Source organism: Tachyglossus aculeatus, chromosome 4 (assembly GCF_015852505.1).
Source record: "Tachyglossus aculeatus isolate mTacAcu1 chromosome 4, mTacAcu1.pri, whole genome shotgun sequence".
NCBI lineage: Eukaryota > Metazoa > Chordata > Mammalia > Monotremata > Tachyglossidae > Tachyglossus > Tachyglossus aculeatus.
This window is the reverse complement of record NC_052069.1, coordinates 113971789-113991598: the sequence shown is the minus strand read 5'-3', so window position 1 is coordinate 113991598 and position 19810 is coordinate 113971789. Positions and strand designations below refer to the sequence as shown.

The 19810-nt window shown below is 48.2% G+C and overlaps 1 protein-coding gene across 1 annotated transcript; it reads right to left on the bottom strand.

Annotated features, from left to right (window-relative positions):
* Positions 1-6004: 6004 nt before the first annotated feature.
* On the bottom strand, positions 6005-7085 carry LOC119927131 (pyroglutamylated RFamide peptide). Its single transcript, XM_038745675.1, has 3 exons — positions 7033-7085; positions 6681-6911; positions 6005-6056 (listed from the first exon to the last, which is right to left on the bottom strand). Exons 1-3 carry the CDS (start codon positions 7083-7085, stop codon positions 6005-6007), a joined length of 336 nt encoding a protein of 111 aa, XP_038601603.1.
* Positions 7086-19810: the final 12725 nt, after the last annotated feature.

The window sequence follows — 19810 nt, the reverse complement described above, 5'->3', positions numbered from 1 at the left end:
ATGCAGGACCTCTGATTCCTAGGCCCTTGCTCTTTCCACTGGGGCACACTGCTCTTCCTGAGGTGTCTCTCTCCACTTCAATCCATACTTCATGCTGCTGCCCGGATTATCTTTGTCCAGAAACGCTCTGGACATATCACTCCCCTCCTCAAAAACCTCCAATGGCTACCGATCAATCTGCGCATCAGGCAGAAACTCCTCACCCTGGGCTTCAAGGCTCTCCATCACCTCGCCCCCTCCTACCTCACCTCCCTTCTCTCCTTCTACTGCCCAGCCCGCACCCTCCGCTCCTCCACCACTAATCTCCTCACTGTACCTCGCTCTCGCCTGTCCCGCCATCGACCCCCGGCCCACGTCATCCCCCGGGCCTGGAATGCCCTCCCTCTGCCCATCCGCCAAGCTAGCTCTCTTCCTCCCTTCAAGGCCCTGCTGAGAGCTCACCTCCTCCAGGAGGCCTTCCCAGATTGAGCCCCTTCTTTCCTCTCCCCCTCGTCCCCCTCTCCATCCCCCCGCCTTACCGCCTTCCCCTCCCCACAGCACCTGTATATATGTATATATGGTTGTACATATTTATTACTCTGTTTATTTATTTATTTATTTATTTTACTTGTACATTTCTATCCTACTTATTTTATTTTGTTGGTATGTTTGGTTCTGTTCTCTGTCTCCCCCTTTTAGACTGTGAGCCCACTATCGGGTAGGGACTGTCTCTATGTGATGCCAATTTGTACTTCCCAAGCGCTTAGTACAGTGCTCTGCACATAGTAAGCGCTCAATAAATACGATTGATTGATTGATTGATTGATATCTAATAGGAGGTGAACCAGCACCCAGTTGAGAAATTCAAATTGCTTAAAGAACAGTTGAACCTCAGTAGCATGTCTCTAGGATGGAGTATATCCTTGGATGGCTGCCGTATTGGGGATCACTTACCAAACTAGGTGGGCCACAGATTTACTGTTGGGACTTTCTCTGCTGTCCCCGCAGGGTTGTCTGGTGGGGTTGCTTCTGCTTCCTGATGATCTTGAGCTTTCCTGCTGCCATCTCCTCCAGGAAGCCTTCCCTGACCCACCACCTACTTCCCCCACCCTATTCTCCTGCCCTTCTGCATCATCTCTACACTTTCATTCATCCCCCCTGACACTTTGCTATTCACTCCAACCCCCGAACATTTAGATAAGTATACTTGGTTGCTTCCCTTGTGGATGGGGAACAGAACACCAAACATCCAGTGGGAAATTTGATGAATCGCCAGCCTTCCCAATCGGGGTGGAAGGGAGAGGGGAATCTGGGGGCGAGGCCAGGGGCCCGTGGGGTGCTGAGACATTAAGGTGGGGTGACAGGAGGGGTCCCGACACCTAGGACTGGAGAGAGGATCCATAGTAGTGGACGGAGGGGCTCCCAAACATCATTATTCATATTAATGTCTGTCTCTCCCTCTCTAGACTGCAAGCTCGCTGTTGGCAGGGACTATGTGTTTTTATTGTTCTATTGGACTATCCCAAGTGCTTAGTTCAGTGCTTTGCACACAGTAAGCGCTCAATAAATACGATTGAATGAATGAATTAATCTGGCATTTTTTCAGCACTTACTAGAGCACTGTACTAAGCCCTTAGGGAAAGCGATGGGAAGATCACAGGCCTGAAAGTCCAAAGACCCAAGTTCTAACCCCGACTCCACCACATGTCTACTGCTTGGCCTTGGACAAGTCACTTGACTTCTCTGTACCTCAGTTACCTCACTTATAAAATTAAGACTGTGAGCCCCAAGTGGGATAGGGACAGTGTCCCACCTGATTACCTTGTATCTACCCCAGCGCTTAGTACAGTGCCTGCCACCTAGTAAACGCAAGCTTAAAAGTACCATTAAAAAGAAGAGTGCAATAGGGTAAGGAGACACAATCTTTGCCCTCAAGGGTTTTACAGTCTACTAGGAAAGACAGGAACTAAAAGAAATTACAGGTAGGGGAAGCAACAGAATATCAGGATATGGACCCAATGGATCCCTACGGATCCAAGGATATGGAGGGAGAATTCATTCAATCGTATTTATTGAGTGCTTACTGTGTGTAGAGCACTGTACTAAGCGCTTGGGAAGTACAACTCGGCAATACAGTGGGGGAGATGAGAGTTTGGTCAGGGAGGGCTTCCTAGAGAAGATGTACCTTCGGTAGGGCTTTGTCCGATGTTGCCATTACTGCCTCCCACTTGGGTGCTGCTTAAGTAAGCCAAAGAGCACTGAGGCAGAGGGAAAGAAGCCCTATCCACGCTTCTCTTTCCCTCCTCTGGTGGTTGGGATCCAGAGGCAGGTGCTTTAGGGATCCCTCGATGGTGGTTTCACTTCTGTGAAACTAGGAAAAACATTGTGGCTTAGTGGATAGAGCACGTGCCTGGGAGTCGGACGGACCTGGGTTCTAATCCCGGCTCCGCCACTTGTCTGCAGTGTGACCTTGGGTAAATCACTTCACTTCTCCAGGCCTCAGTTACCTCATCTGCACAAATGGGGATTAAGAGTATAAGCCCCATGTGGGGCAGGGACTCTGTCTAACCCAGTTCCTTTTTATCTACCCCAGTGTTCAGAACAGTGCTTGGCACATAGGAAATGCTTAACAAGTCCCATAATCAATCAATCAATCATATTTAATGAGCGCTTACTGTGTGCAGAGCACTGTACTAAGCGCTTGGGAAGTACAAGTTGGCAACATATAGAGACAGTCCGTACCCAACAGTGGGCTCACAGTCTAAAAGGGGGAGACAGAGAACAAAACCAAACATACTAACAAAATAAAATAAATAGAATAGATATGTACAAGTAAGATAAATAGAGTAATAAATATGTACAAACATATATACATATATACAGGAGCTGTGGGGAAGGGAAGGAGGTAGGATGGGGGGATAGAGAGGGGGATGAGGGGGAGAGGAAGGAAGGGGCTCAGTCTGGGAAGGCCTCCTGGAGGAGGTGAGCTCTCAGTAGGGCCTTGAAGGGAGGAAGAGAGCTAATGACTATTATTACTCTGTCTGGAGAAAAACAGCTCGTGATAGGGCCTCTTAATCTTTTTATTCCTAAAAAATAAAGTGTAACTGCATAATGAGCTTTATACACATTACCTTGGGATATAATTGGCAGTACTGTGCAGACAAAAGCTGAGGAGACAGTTCAGGATTCAGTTCCGGAAAGTGACTTAAACCTGCCAGCCCTTCTGAGCAGCTTTCGCAGCGCTGCCCTTTGGTTTCAAAAGCCAAATTGTTTTAGGTTGTTATACCCAAATGAAGACTCTTTGTGTATCGAATAAACACAATTAACAGTCACAACTGTAATCAGGATGCTTCAGTGACTTTGGTCTTTGAGAGGCAGGCGACTGGCAATGCAAGGCAGGAGAATGAGCTGCTAAGGGGAGTTTAATCTGCTTCCAAAATAAATATTTTCAGAAGGTTGTCCCCTCCACTAATCTGGAGAGGAATATCTTTAGGATGGGAATCTTGGAGCCGGAAGGATGCGGAAGTGTTTACTGACCTTGGGCAGAGAGCAGTTGGGATGAGAGAGCCGCAAGACAGGAGGTTAAGGATTAAAATCGGCCGGGCCTGGTGACAGTTGATTTAACGGATCAGTGTAATTGCTCAAATTTGGCTATGAAACTTGAATGTGCAAGCCACCTGGATGAATACCGGTTTTGTTTGGCTTTTTTGGAGAGGGGGGTTAACGGCAAATGCATCATGTCAGTATTTCCCTCTCCTTTGATACCCTTCCATCCCTTTATCCCCAGCATCTCTGGCAAGGAAAAGCAAATACTGAAAAAAATCAAAAACCACCTGGCTCCCATAGAATTGTGACAATGGCCTGCCAGTTGGTGTCCTGTGCAGGGCTATTAATCAGTGACCATATGGGGAGCTTCCTGGGAAATGGGCCTAGCCAAGGGCACAGTCTTGGCGAGGGGAGTGTACCCTAGAGTTTTTCTCCTAACTGTGGCAGTGAGCCTTCTCTGTTTACCTCGGTCCTTTTGTGGGTGAGACGGCAAAGTTTGACGCACCCGTTAACCGGCAACTGTGGCAGGGGAATTGTTCATCCAGGTTCCCTTTATTTCCTCCAAACCCCTGAAAATGAACCGTTCCGTAAAGCACTTCATCTCTGAAAGTGCACATTCTCTTGGAACGCACGCTGGGTGGAGTGAGGTCCCAAGAGGCGTAAGCCTTCTCCGGACTCACCTCTCAGGCCCTGCTCCGATTCCTCAGCACCTGCTTGCCTCAGAGGAATCAATGTTTTTCTGAACAAACAGAAGCGATGGGTCACCACAGGAGAATCGATAATTGGAGAGATTTTCCTTTTAATGAGAAGTTCGGATGCATTTCTTAGGAGAAAACTGGGCCGGTGAGATCTCAAATGCCGACCTGCCGTAGCCTAGAGACATGTTAACCCCACACCCAAACTATCTGGATAATCCAGATTCTGAAAAAAGGCACTTGGCTTCAATTTATTGGATGATTTTGGCAGATTTCTCTGTCAAAGTAGCCACATAATTTGGGTCTAAATGTATCTTTTGTCTTTCATTTGCCAATACAAGCTCAGCCTATGTCTTCTCAGATTGTGGTGCCATCGTCTCAATTCTACTGCGGTTGTCCCAAGGAAAAAGGGACCATTCAAACACCCCCACCCTCCCTAGTCCACGGAGAGTCCTGTGCCACCAGACATCAGGGTTTGAATCTGGATTAGGCTTAGAGGCTAATTAGAGTAAGTGAGAAGCACCAGTGGAAAGCGACTTGCTCTAAAGGAGGGTAATTTATCGACTCCTGTGTCCCTTTCCAATCTCATTATCCACATTTTTATATTCTAAATATGCTTATTTCTTTTATGGTTCTGAGATGCCACTCTGTAATGAAATGACTCTTTGGCTGCTCCAGAGTGAGGGCTGCCACTGGAGAACGCAAGTCACCAACGAAATGAAAAAATCACGAAGATTCGCGATCGCCAAAAAGCCCTCAGCCCAGTGTAGTATTAATAAAAAGCCGTCAATTATTTGGGATAGCTCCACAGAAAATGATTCAGTCGTAGAGCCAGGTAAGATGCAGCTTGAAAGGAAGGAAGGGAGATGGACTGGGGGTGGAGGGATGGGGGGGAATGTTGCTATAGTTACATCAATATAAGCTTCTTGTCTTTGCAGATGAAGCAGATCAGTGAATATGTGCAGTCCCAGATCACTGTATCTGCCACGGGATACGATCTAATGCAATAGGATGAGAAGCCCGGCCCCAGGTCTGTAACAGTTGCAGTCTCGAGCCTGGCGTTTTCAGGAGGAGGTGGATTATTTTGGCCAGGAGATATCCAAAAATCGTTGAGGAGAAAAACCTACTCTGCACTGGGTTTCCCGATATTACCTAGGCCGCCATTTAAACGAATGCTAAGGCCTACTGCATATATAATGTGACTTTCATGTCCAAAGGGTTTAGGCATTTGCAAGTCGGAAAAAGTAAGTTCATGGGTCCCGTTTCAAGTCTGTCAAGTCAGGAGAGCTCTTTCAGGGGAATTTGCTGGGACCGAAGATTTAATTTGTAGACCATATACATATAAGCAGATCTTGAAAATTGAAACTGCAGCTTTGTTACAGCAAACACCCCGTGCGGCTGACAAGGCTCGTGTCGGATTATTGGTCCGGGAAGCACCTGCCGCGGTGCTCCAGGGTGGAAGGTTTTTGTCGGAAAATTTGGGCGGACTCTGGCTTGGCAGCAGTCCCACTGGAAATAACGTCTTGACACTGAGCAGCATCGTCTGCCAGGGGCATTTTGTGTTAATGGGATGGAGAACAAGATTTTTTTTATTTTGGCTTGTTTTTAAACTTTGAGAACTGTTCACGGTACCCAGTGGGAACTACGCATCCTCGGGCACGTTTTGGATGTCGGCCACAGGCGATCCCTACGGAGTCTGTCAACACTTTGATTATCCCACTGGAATCACTCAGCCCCCCACCTACTTCCAACTTACAGTCTGGTCGTGCTAGCTCTACCTATTCTTATTCATGGCCAACCATCCTCCTCAGCTCAGTGATGTTGCTACAGGGATGGCTAAAAAAAACAAAACAAACAAACCCGGAATAGTTTAGGGGAGGGGAAGGGAGAAACACTCAGAACCCGAGCACTAGAGTGAGTTTGAATAAGAGCGTCTCCTTTTTGAATCAAAGCACAATGTTTTTGGGTTTTTTCCTGGTCAAATCTACGTTAATTCCACTCCCTGTTCTTGCCCCCTACCCCTTCACCCCTGTGGCTGAGCCCATTAGAGGAGACTAATAATGATGGTATTTGTTAAGCGCTTACTATAAGTCAAGCACTGTTCTAAACACTGGGGTAGACACAAGCTAATCAGGTTGGACACAGTCCCTGTCCCACATGGGGTGCACAGTCTTTATTCTCATTTTACAGATGAAGTAACTGAGGCACAGAAAAGTTAAAAGAGCAAGGCTTGGCAGGTAAATTGCACAGAGCTATTTGTGTCAGCTAATCCCCCCAATCAAACCAAAACCCCAAATCAGAAGCTCCTTAGCTGCTTTTACTTCTAAGTTTGGGGAAAAGGCCAGAGTCTGGAAACACCTTCTCACTGAAGCTGGGGGCGGGGGGAGGCAAAGATAGAGGAATCCCTGAAGGGAAACCGAGGTGCCCTTCCTGCCTCCGAGAAGAATCCAGTCCCCTCACCACCGCCCAAAACTTAAACTGAAGCCGCCTTTCTTCCTGTGGTAGCCGTTGAGCTCCTCGGCCAGATTCCCCAGCAGGCCGCTCTGCTTCTCTCCGCTTGCCGGAACAAAGCAGGCGCCCGGGCTTTCCTCTTCCTGCCTCCCAAACCTGAATCCGAAGCTGGCCCGCTCTTTATCAAATCCCTGCGGCTCCTTTGCCCGGCCGAACAGGGATTTTGGATCTTTCTTCTGCCTGGACGCTCCCCACGGCCACCCCGGTGGGGAGTCTCCCACTGCCCCTTGCCACTTCTTCTCAAAAACCAAAGCTGTCGGAGGGGCCTGCAGGCTCTTTTCTGCCGTCTGAAGGAAAGCACGCATCCAGAGTCAGGAGGAGGAGGAGACAGGGCAGGGAGAAAGGTGCTTTCATCTGATTCACAGGAATTGGGGAGGGGAGAAAGTTACAGACCGTAGGCAAAAAATCACGCAGTTTCAAAACAATCCGTTAACAATGTCTCCAAGCGTTTAGCCTTCTGTGGTTTGAGGTAGGGCTTGTCGGCTGAACACAACTTCCAAGAGCCATTAATTAGGGTTGCTAGGCTGGACTGCAGGGTTCTTATTCTCTTAGCAGGCTTAGGAGTTGATTGTACCAATTAGCCTGAAATCCTACTTCATTCTTTTTTTGCTTTCACCGCTTTGGCAGCTTGGGGCTAGAATGCCGTACTGCGGTTGGTTGAGTGGCATGCAGCCGGATAGCGTGTGACCCTGGCAGGGTGGATTGTTTGGACTACTGGGCTTTTGCTATAATTACCTACTCTTGGGCTAGATCATCTTCCGAGGGCGTCATCGCTCTCTGGTTTCCGCTCCACAGTAAATAAGCCTGGGTAATGCCCTTCAGTTCAGCGACTAAACCGCGCACCTTTCCAACAGAAATAGAAAGCTCCTGGAATTTGAAACATGATCAAAATTCCTCTAAGCACTATTGCATCTGGGCCAACTGTCCCCTTTCAATTAAGAGCTCCTTTGGAGTCTTCCCTGGAGGTGGAATGGAGGGAGAATAGAACTCTCCTTGCCCTTGGGACTTCCCCATCTCTTGGGCCAGTCGGTTGAAACAGAAGTGATTGCAGCTGAATAAGACACGTTCCCCACGGTTGGGGTATCCCACCCCTTTCGGAAATACTTAGAAACCCTGAGACCCACAAATTACATTCAGGGGCCCAGACTGAGCCCCCTCCTTCCTCTCCCCGTCCTCCCCCTCCCCATCCCCCCCATCTTACCTCCTTTCCCTCCCCACAGCACCTGTATATATGTATATATGTTTGTATGTATTTATTACTCTATTTTATTTGTTATTTTATTAATACGTTTTGTGTTGTCTGTCTCCCCCTTCTAGACTGGGAGCCCGCTGTTGGGTAGGGACCGTCTCTATATGTTGCCAACTTGTACTTCCCAAGCGCTTAGTCCAGTGCTCTGCACACAGTAAGCGCTCAATAAATCCGATTGAATGAATGAAAGAAAGCTTTCACTCTCTTCCCCTTCAAGCTCCAATCCCTCTTTTACCTAAAGACTGTCAGGAACTCTGCTCTTCAGAGGAATCTTTACCACAGCAATCTAAAACCTGGGAGGGGTAGACTGTAAGATGACAGGATTTTGGAGGTGGGGGGAGGAATCTTGGGGTCCAGGCAAGAGTTTGGCTGCTCAAGACAGCTAAGCCAGCTGTCCCCTCAGCCTCCTGCTTGACTCTGGGCTACGGCTAGCTGCAAAGTGTCCAGACAGCTTCGTACCCGTGCTGGAGGCTTGTATAGGGCTGAGTTGTGTCATGACAGGCAAAGAGAGGGGGATCTTACGTACATTGCTGTCCTCAGGAGGATTCTTGTGCCCCTCCATTCCAATGTATTGCCTGGGAGAAATGGGCTGGGCCGGCCTGGGTGAGCAGCTCCCTGGCTTCAAATAAGCCCTCGAGGGCTTCTCTTTCCTGTGGGCTGAAGTGTGTCTCCCACTCCGCTCCGGCGGCCTGTATATATGTATATATGTTTGTACATATTTATTAATCTATTTATTTATTTATTTATTTTACTTGTACATATCTATTCTATTTATTTTATTTTGTTAGTATGTTTGGTTTTGTTCTCTGTCTTCCCCTTTTAGACTGTGAGCCCACTGTTGGGTAGGGACTGTCTCTATATGTTGCCAATTTGTACTTCCCAAGCGCTTAGTACAGTGCTCTGCACATAGTAAGCGCTCAATAAATACGATTGATGATGATGATGATGATGATGATGATGATGATGATTGCTGCACATTCCAGAGGCTGGGATTCCTTTGGGAGCGAGGACTACAGGCCCACATGGAGTGTGTTCTTTGAGGAGAAAGCAGGTCTCGCCACAATTTGCTAGTCCAGGAGACGCTGTGTCATTGAGTCACAGAGAAGCAGTGAGGGGGCTTGCAGAGATGCGGTTCTCCCCCGGCACCCTGACGGATCAGGTGATGATGATGGCATTTATTAAGCGCTTGCTATGTGCAAAGCACTGTTCTAAGCGCTGATAATAATGGCATTTGTTAAGCGCTTACTATGTGCGAAGCACCATTCTAAGCGCTGGCGGGGGTGGGATACAAGGTGATCAGGTTGGCCCCCGTGGGGCTCACAGTCTTCATCCCCATTTTACAGATGAGGGAACTGAGGCACAGAGAAGTTAAGTGACTTGCCCAAAGTCCCACAGCTGGCAAGTGGTGGAGCGGGGATTCGAACCCATGACCTCTGGCTTCCAAGGTCTACCCACCCCCTCCAACCTGAGCTCGCGCACCTTCCCCAGCACAGTTCCACCATCTCTGTGCTCTTATTGCCAATTCTGCATTCAGGTTGGCTTCCTGTTGGTCAGTGAAGCAATGGTATTTATTGAGCGGTTATTGTGTGGGGGGCAGGGGACTAAGCACTTTCATTCATTCAGCTGTATCTATTGAGCGCTTAACTGTGTGCAGAGCACTGTACAAAGAGCTTTCATTCATTCATTCAGTCGTATTTATTGAGCGCTTACTGTGTGCAGAGCACTGTACTAAGCGCTTGGGAAGTACAAGTTGGCAACATATAGAGACGGTCCCTACCCAACAGTGGGCTCACAGTCTAGAAGGGAGAGACAGACAACAAAACAAAACATATTAACAAAATAAAATAAATAGAATAAAACAAAATATATTAACAAAATAAAATAAATAGAATAAATATGTACAAATAAAATAGAGTAATAACTATGTACAAACATATATACATGTATACAGGTGTTGTGAGGAGGGGAAGGAGGTAAGGCGGGGGGGATGAAGAGGGGGACGAGGAGGAGAGGAAGGAGGGGGCTCAGTCTGGGAAGGCCTCCTGGAGGAGGTGAGCTCTCAGTAGGGCTTTGAAGGGAGGAAGAGAGCTAGCTTGGCGGATGTGCGGAGAGAGGGCATTCCAGGCCGGGGGAGGACGGGGGCTGGGGGTCGACGGTGGGACAGGCGAGAACGAGGCATGGTGAAGAGGTTTGCGGCAGAGGAGCGGAGGGTGCGGGGTGGGCTGCAGAAGGAGAAAAGGGAGGTGAGGTAGGAGGGGGTGAGGTGATGGACAGCCTTGAAGCCCAGGGTGAGGAGTTTTTGCCTGATGCATAGGTTGATTGGTAGCAACTGGAGATTTTTGAGGAGGGGAGTAACATGCCCAGAGCATTTCTGCACAAAGACTATCCGGGCAGCTGCGTGAAGTATGGATTGAAGTGGGGAGAGACAGGAGGATGGGAGATCAGAGAGGAGGCTGATGCAGTAATCCAGTCAGGATAGGATGAGAGATTGAACGAGCAGGGTAGCGGTTTGGATGGAGAGGAAAGGGCGGATCTTGGCAATGTTGCGGAGGTGAGACCGGCAGGTTTTGGTGACGGCTTGGATGTGAGGGGTGAATGAGAGAGCAGAGTCGAGGATGACACCAAGGTTGCGGGCTTGTGCGACGGGAAGGATGGTAGTGCCGTCAACAGTGATGGGAAAGTCAGGGAGAGGGCAGGGTTTGGGAGGGAAGACAAGGAGTTCAGTCTTGGACATGTTGAGTTTTAGATGGTGGGCAGACAACCAGATGGAGATGTCCTGAAGGCAGGAGGAGATGCGAGCCTGGAGGGAGGGAGAGAGAGCTGGGGCAGAGATGTAGATTTGTAGATTTGTGGATCTAATTTGTAAATTATGGATATGTGCATGAGTGCTGAGGGCCTGAGTGAGGGCAGGGAATGAAGGATGCAAATCCAAGTGCAAGGGCAGTGCAGAAGTGGGTGGGAGAAGATGAAATATGTTCTTCTTCAGGGTGTAGTGGATAGAACACAGGCCTGAGAATCAAAGGACCTGGGTTCCAATCCCAGCTCTGTCAGTTGCCTGCTTGTGTGTGACTCTGGGCAAGTCACTTCACTTCTCCGTGCCTCACTTCGCTCATAATAATAATAATAATATCCAGCGCTTAGAACAGTGCTTTGCACATAGTAAGCGCTTAACAAATGCCATTATTATCATTATTATTATTATTATTATTATTATTATTATAATAAAGAGACGGTCCGTACCCAACAACGGGCTCACAGTCTAAGAGCACAATACGACAGAGCTGGTAGAAATGATCATACCCTCAAGGATCTTGCAGTCTAGAGGGGACATGGATAGAGCACGAGCCTGGGAGTCAAAGGTCATGGGTTCCAATTCCAGCTCCACCACTTCTCTGCTGTGTGACCTTGGGCAAGTCACTTCACTTCTCTCTGCTCTGTTCCCTCATCTGTAAAATGAGTCCAAGCTGAGCTCTATGAGCCCCGGAGTGGCCAATCCCAAACCCAGATGAAGAGCCTGTGGGACTCTGAAAGACACCTCACATGACGCTCAGAGTCTACAGGTCATGGGTTCAAATCCGGTCTCCGGCAGTTGTCAGCTGTGTGACTTTGGGCAAGTCACTTAACTTCTCTGGGCTTCAGTTACCTCATCTGTAAAAATGGGGTTAAGACTGTGAGCACCCCGAGGAACAACCTGATCACCTTGTAACCTCCCCAGGGCTTAGAGCAGGGCTTTGCACATAGTAAGCGCTTAATAAATGCCATCATTATTATTATTATGAAGCTGTGGGAGCCTTTGTGGGACCACTTGACCTTCTGCTACTCTTCATGGAACGGTCTGTCCGTTTTCTCCTCAGAAAAGCGGTGATGGGGAGGAGAGGCAGGGCAATGAGAAGCCAGCCCCCACGAGGGCGGCTGAACATATGGTAGGCAGAATGTGCCCTCATCCACAGCCAGGATGGAGGTGAAGTCCGAGGCTCATTACCATTCCAAACGAATCCGCAGTTGGATTCCAGAAACCGGGCACTGGAAGGAACCTCAGCCTGCAGGCTGGCCTGCTCCCAATCCAATGCAGGCAGATGGGTGTCTTGTACTGTTCCTCCATTCATTCATTCAATCATATTTATTGAGTGCTTACTGTGTGCAGAGCACTGTACTGAGCACTTGGGAAGTACAAGTCGGCAACATATAGAGACGGTCCCCACCCAACAACGGGCTCACAGTCTGGAAGGGGGAGATAGACAACAACCCAAAACATGGAGACAGGTGTCAAAATCGTCAGAACAAATAGAATGAGGAAGGCGTGATTGAGGGCACCTTTTCTAGTCCTTCCGCATTCAGAGTGGGCAGGTGCCCTCAGTGGTTTTAGGATCATCTGGGTGATTGGTCCATTTGGGGTTCCTAGTAAGTTCCAAATAACTATTTCTAGGGATTTGGATCGACAATCTCTTGAGCACTTTTAGGCGTATGTATGAGCGATCCCAATCCACCAAGACTGCCCCAATCTCCTCAGCTTCCTCAGCTGTAATTAAGACCTGTACCAGCCAGGCCAGAAGCCCAGAGCAAAGCTACTCCTAAATCACAATGTATACCATTTGGATCAGAACTATAAGTGCCTATATCTCTCTCTCTATATATATATATATTTGCTCTCCTCCCTTTTCCCTTGGGGACGAATCTCACTGGGATAACTATTTCTCATGCCTAGTCAGGCAAGGATAGCTACAGCCCTCATATCCACAAAAGGGTGAATGCAGAGTGTGCTTTTTATCACAAAAAATTGAAATTGTGCAGGAGCATTATCCAGTAACTGTGACTCTTAACTTTGTAAATTTGCATATAAGTAGCAACAGAGGAGGATTTTTGTTATGGACAGTCTCCTGAAGGCTCTTTTCAGGTAGGTTTATGAGGTTACATCTCCACAGAAACACTTACGGAGCACAGTGGAAGTAGAATTCACAGTCCCTATACTCAAGGAGTTTAGAAATCTAAGTGGGGGAGTTTCATGGTCATACGACACATGAACTCAGTTCTCTCCCAATCTTCCAATAACACCCCCACAGGCTCTTCATCTGGGTTTGGGATTGGCCACTCCAGGGCTCACAGACCTCAGCTTGGACTCATTTTACAGATGAGGGAACGGAGCAGGGAGAAGTGAAGTGACTTGCCCAAGGTCACACAGCAGAGAAGTGGCGGAGCCGGAATTAGAACCCACGACCTTCGACTCCCATGCTCGTGCTCTATCCATGTCCCCTCTAGACTGCAAGATCCTTGAGGGTATGATCATTTCTACCATTTCTTCTAGACTGTGAGCCCACTGTTGGGTAGGGACCGTTTCTATATGTTGCCAACTTGGACTTCCCAAGCGCTTAGTACAGTGCTCTGCACACAGTAAGCGCTCAATAAATATGATTGAATGAATGAATGAACCCCCACCCACAGAAAAAATTCCACACACATACTCTTAGGAGTCCATTTCAGATTTAATGACTCCTAAAGCTGAATTTGTTTGGGTTTTGGTTTTTTTTGTGCATGTGTGTATGTGTGTGTGTACCCCCTATATGTGGTCTATATGTTGCCAACTTGTCCTTCCCAAGCGCTTAGTACAGTGCTCTGCACACAGTAAGCGCTCAATAAATACGATTGAATGAATGAATGAATACCCTCAGAAAGAACAATGGGAAGCAGTGTGACGTAGTGGAAAGAGCCTGGGCTTGGGAGTCAGAGGTTGTGGGTTCTAATCCCAGCTCTGCCGCTTGTCTGCTGTGACACCTTGGGCAAATCACTTAACTTCTCTGTGCCTCAGTTAAGTCATCTGTAAAATGGGGATTAAAAGTGTGAGCCCCACGTGGGACAACCTGGTTATCCCGTATCTACCCCAGTGCTTAGAACAGTGCTTGGCACATAGTAAGTGCTTAAGAAATACCATCATTATTGTGATTATCATCTAAGATGGTTGCATCTAATCTAGTCTTTGCTTCAGTCGTTTCTTTTTTTTTTAATGGTATCTGTTAAGCACTTTCCCTCTAGACTGTAAGCTCATGGTGGGTAGGGAATGTGACCACTATTTCTGTTGTTTTGTGCTCTCCCAAGTGCTTAGTACAATGCTCTGCACATAGTAAGTGCTCAGTCAATACCATTGATTGATTTGTGCCAGGCTCTGTATGAAGTGCTGCGTTAGATACAAGCTAATCACTTTGGACACAGTCCATGTCCCACAGGGGGTTCACAGTCTTAATACCCATTTTGTAGATGAGGTAGCTAAGGCACAGAGAAGTGAAGTGACTGGCCCAAGGTCACACAGCAGACAGGTGGTGGAAGCGGGGATTAGAACCCAGGCCCTTCTGACTTCAAGGCCTATACTCTATCCACTAGGCCCCTTTGCTCTCTGTCTTCTCCCAGTCCAGACCCAAAAAGAGGAGCCTCAAATCCTCTTTACTGCAAATGTCTCCTTCTGAATACCCTGTCTCTGACCCTCGGCCTCTTTTCCCATCTCCCCTCCCTGACTCCCTTTAAACTGGAAGCAAAATGGACTCTTTTTTCCCCTCTCTTTCTTTTCCCCGCACCACACCTCTCCCAGCTCTGCTAGAAGGGAGATTTGAACCGCCAACCTGAAGCCTGCAAAATAAGGGAATCTCCTCCTGGTCATCAGCTCACTGGGGATAGGATAAGATCTGGTAACCAGGGCCTTTTGAATCTTAGGGACTAGAGGAAGACAGTGGGTGGGATTTTCCCCTACGGTCTACTTGTATAGAGTAAGGAACATTATCCCTTAGAGTATCATCCCAGCAGCTCCCAGTTCTATTAGCTGACTCACTGGTACCCAGGAGTTTCTAGTTCAAGTGTGCCATTGCATAATCCAGCACGCATTCCACCTGAAGGAGAGAAATATTCCTCGGTACAGGGATGGTCCAGTTGGCTCTGGGAGTACCTCCATGCTTCTTGGTGTAGTCAGGAATCAATCAATCGATCGTATTTATTGAGCGATTGAATTAATTTCCATCCTACAGGATTGAAATCCTTCCTCCTACAGGAAGGCTTCCTGTAGGAGGGCAGTGAGCTGCTTAAGGCAAGTGGTCTGGGTAATTAAACCAATTGAGGTAGCACAACCATCACCACTACTGACAAGCGTGTGTCTTGTTAGCAAGGTGACGTAGCAATCAATCCATCGATGGTATTTATGGAACACTTACTGTGTGCAGAGCACTGTAGTAAGCACTTATCTTGTCCTTCTTCGACACTGGGATCTGAGCAACGCTCACCCAAATGGCAAGGGTACACATCTGTATTTTCATGGATAACGCATGTAAGACATTGTCCCTCAGAGATGCTTATGTTCAGTGATTCAGACAATTGAGGGTTTCTTTGAAGGATTCTTTCCTATAAAGGTGTATCCTCGAGGCCGAAGCAACCAAGCGAGGAAGGAGTGAACTGTCATCCTGGGAGGTGAGGGGAGAGTGAAAGGAGGGAAGGAAGAGGGTTAGTGCAGAAAAGTTTGGCTCTCAGAGCCTTGTTCTAGCCAGTGATCCTTGTCCAGTTTAGCTAAATGAGCAGCCTCCAGGCTCAAAGATTTTGCACCCAAATATGACCAGTTTGGGCAGTTAAATGTCTTCTCACCTCCAGCCACAGTGTTGGGTCTTGGAGTAGAGTAGAGGCTAGTAGCATTGGAGAGAGTCCAGCCTTCAGCTTTGGCCCTTGGGAAGTCCCTCCCTAAAAGTGGCCCTGACTGAAGGGGTTGTGTTCCCAATAAATTGAGAAGAGGGAAAGGCCTTTGTCAATCAGAAAGCTGTGGGGATTAATTCAGTGCCAGTTTCGGAGTGGAAGGGCTTTTAATGTTGTCGAGGTAAATTCCCGAGAAGGTTTATTGCTCAGGCTGAGCACTTTGTACCAAAAGGAGGCTTTTAAGAGAAAGAGTCTTGAGGGACAGGCTATTGGAAGGCTTAAAAGAAATACTGCCACAAATGTTAGCTGGGAGAGGAGGCTTGAAGTACTTTATCAGCCTCCTTCGTTGAGAGGTCAGGCGGAACATTTAAAGAAGCCTTCAAAATAAGTACCAAGTGTTACCGGCCCACCCAGGCTGTGGCTTTTGGTGCCTATCCCCACTGGTGATGATGGGAGAGGGGCAGTTGTGGCATCTCTGCTCACTAGAAGGGAGGACCTGGGAAGAAACAGGGAGGAAGAACATGTTCTCTGCTGCCTTTGCCATTCAGCAGGATATTCCCTGCCCCGCTACTTGCTGTTTGGCTTTGGGCACGTGGCTTAACTTCTCTGGGCCTCAGTTTCCTCATCTGTAAAATGAGGATTCACTGCGTGCTCTTCCCCCTACATGGACAGGGAGCGGGTCCAATCTGATTATTTTGTATCTATCTCAGTTCTTAGTAGGGTACTTAACAAATCCTTGCTACGACTCCCAGAAAAGCATAGGGTAAAGAACACCGGGTTAACAAGTCACTCCAAGTCAGGCATCTTCAATCCCACTCCTTCCTAGGAGGGCTCAGCATGAGGTCACCAGGCCAGAGTTTGAACAGTCATCTCCCTTTGGCCTCCCCTGATCTTGTACTTCCCAAGCGCTTAGTACAGTGCTCTGCACACAGTAAGCACTCAATAAATATGAATGAATGATCCCACCAGGCACCAATCATCATTAGGTCCCATGCTGTTGGTCAGACTCCGTGGCTTCTCACTGGCAGTTGAGCAGGAATTTGGCATCGCTCCATCTCCAATGGTCCCCCTTAATCACTCTTGGTCCCTCCTCTGAGAGGGCCCACCTTGAGTCCCTATCTGCCATCTTGGAGCCACGTGGTCTGGGGAGAGGGGCACCCCAAAATACCAAGGCACTGGGGAAACACATGGCTCTAAAATCAATCCCAAGCTGCAGTTGAGGTGGTTTTGGAGGGACAGTGGCTCTGGGAGACACCACACCTCAGCGTTGGGGGTGGGGTGGGGGAAGCTGATGGTGATTCAGGGTTGCTGGGGCTGGACTGAAATGAGGCCAGGCCCTGTACGTATTTATTACTCTATTTATTTTATTTGTACATATTTATTCTATTTATTTTATTTTGTTAATATGTTTTGTTTTGTTGTCTGTCTCCCCCTTCTAGACTGGGAGCCCGCTGTTGGGTAGGGACCATCTCTAATATGTTGCCAACTTGTACTTCCCAAGCACTTAGTTCAGTGCTCTGCACACAGTAAGTGGCTCAATAAATACGATTGAATGAATGAATACGTGTGTGTGTGTGCACACACGTGTGAAGGGGACAGTGGCCCTGAACCACTGGAAACTAAACTGTGTGTATGTGTGTGAGAAAGAGAAATCCCCTCTCCGCCACTTGTCTGCTGCATGACTTTGGGCAATTCACTTATCTTCTCTGTGCCTCAGCTACCTCATCTGTAAAATGAGGATTAAGACTGTGAGCCCTCCGTGGGACAGGGACTGTGTCCAACCTGATTATCTTGTATCTACCTCAGCACTTAGAATAGTGCCTGACACAGAGTAAGCTCTTAATGAATACAATTATTATTGTTATTATTATTATTATTAAGTACCTTTATTGAAGGAGCCGAGGAATGACAGCATCACATAAACAGCATTTGACACCAATCACACATTACCTCTACTTATGGTACTAGGAAACATCACACTCTGTTCAGTAGTTCAAATCAACAATTGAATGTACATCACTGGAGGTCTAAGCCCCTGCCCAGGCCGTAGGTAGTTCTTGCCACAGGGTCTTCGGGCAGGAATCTGGTCCTAACTGGCTTGAAAACCACAAGTACAGGGGGCTGCTGCTCTCATACCCATCGTGCCCTCTGTGGGGGGAGCTAAAGTGAGGGGAAACAGCTGGTCCAGCGACCCAGCTTGGCCAGAGTCTAAAAAACTAGTTTGTACTGCATGCAAAGAGGCAGGAGTGGGATCTCAAGAGCTAGCATCTGTTCGGGGGGCCGGTTCGATCAGTCCTGGGTACTGGGTGCCCCATCAACCTCGTTGTCCCTCGGCTTCCTCCCCCCAGGTCATCATCCCACTTCTTTAGGTCAGGAGAGGAGTCACTCATCCGGCCCTCGGCTTTGAGTTTGATTCTAGAAACTAGGCGGCAGAGAATGGGTGGGATTCTGGGAGTGCATTCACTCACAAGCTAGTTCCGCAGACCTTGAATTCCTTGATTGGGAGACTTCCTACTCCAGCTCCCCGGACTTTTCCCCATCCCAGAGCAGAGGGGAGGGAAGGGGATGCAGGTGAGGGAGTGTCACCTTGAACAGGTTTAGCGTAGGGATGAATGTATTTCCCACTTGGGCACGAAGAAGGGTGGAGATGGAGAAAAGGTACAAAACCTCCTGTATAGTTAGCAGTAACCTGGCTTTTGCTGCTGAGCAGAACCAGGCAAGGCAGAAAGGAGAAGGGCAGAGTCCTCTGACAGGATGGAGAAAATTCCTCCTAGTGTTGCTAGGGCCCAGGATGCTAGGAGCAGTGCTCAAAATTCATTTACTTCCACCCCCAAAACAAATGCTATAAAAACTATCTCTGGAGGCAGAAAAAAGTTGTAAATATTCACAGTGTTCTTTACCACCACCACCACTCTCTGTTCTTTTCTGAGGAGCCCCCTATCAGAGAGCACTGCATCCAATATGTAGTGGAGCCCAGGAGTTCCTCATCAGCCTTAGTGTCTTCTCCAGGTGACTCTGGTCTTCATTAGAAGGTGTAGTGAAAGTATCTGCTTAATACCAGGCTCTAAATTGGGGGGAATGTGGTCACTTGCTATCTAAATGTTGGGGTTTGCATGTGTGTTTTCGTTCTTGATAGGAAAACACCATTGCATTTTAATCCTGCTAGGGGGAAGACTGTCAGTAAATAGAGCCTCCAAAAAGAAGTCTCCTTTAAATCCTCCTCCAGATACCATTGGCCCCAAGGTTGGCAGGAAATACCCTTCAGGCTTGTTGAGGAAGACCAGGGCTTTGATGAGGTTTGTGTAGTGAGAGGAGGGATGAGAGGGTGTGTTTCCTGCTTAATAAAGTCCCGCTTCTCAGGGTCCTTTGCGGAGAACTCGAAGTGCTTTCAGCTGTTAGTTCGCTTTCCCTAGGAAACATGGCAAAGAAGGGTCAAAACATTTTGACTTAGAGATGGCACTGAGATTGGGGGTCCTGCTAGGGGGTATTTGTTGAGCTCAGCAGAGTGGGCAGGCTCTGTTCTAACCAGTAGGCAGCACCCCTACTTTACCTGCCCTTTGCCTGCTTGGGACAGAGCCCCAAAGATGTCCCTTCTGTACTCTTAACTCCTGACCAGGCACTGATCCATTAAACTTCTCACTTACCAGGTACCAGCAGAGTGGAAGGCCAGGACACACTATGCCCTTTCCAAACAGACCCAGCTCTTTCTGGGTTACAGCCAGGGAAAAGTGAAGCACGGCAAGTGGAAAAGCCCTGCCTGGGATCACACAGAGTGGTATGAAGCCCGGCCTCCCGACTCCAAGGTAAGATTCCTACTTCTAGTACTTTTCCAAGCTAAAGCCACCCCAGGGAAGACGGGACTCTGGGTATTTTCAGTTCCCTGAGGCAGGAAAGGGTAATGCCGGCAGCCAGGTGGAAGGAAGCTCTGTCTCTTCCAGTCAGCTATCTCCCAGCCCCTGGACCATCAAAACAATTGAAATAGAAGGAAATTGGAGAAATTGCAACCAGACGACTCTGCCCTGGAGAGTCTGGTATTTATTTAGAGTGGGTGGCGAAACAAGCTGGGGCTGGCATCCTGGCTTCTATGCCTTTGTGGGTCTGTTTCTTTCCATGGCTGTACTGATGGATGGACAGGAGGTTTCTGGGGATGCCTCTGATCTTGGGTGGAGGG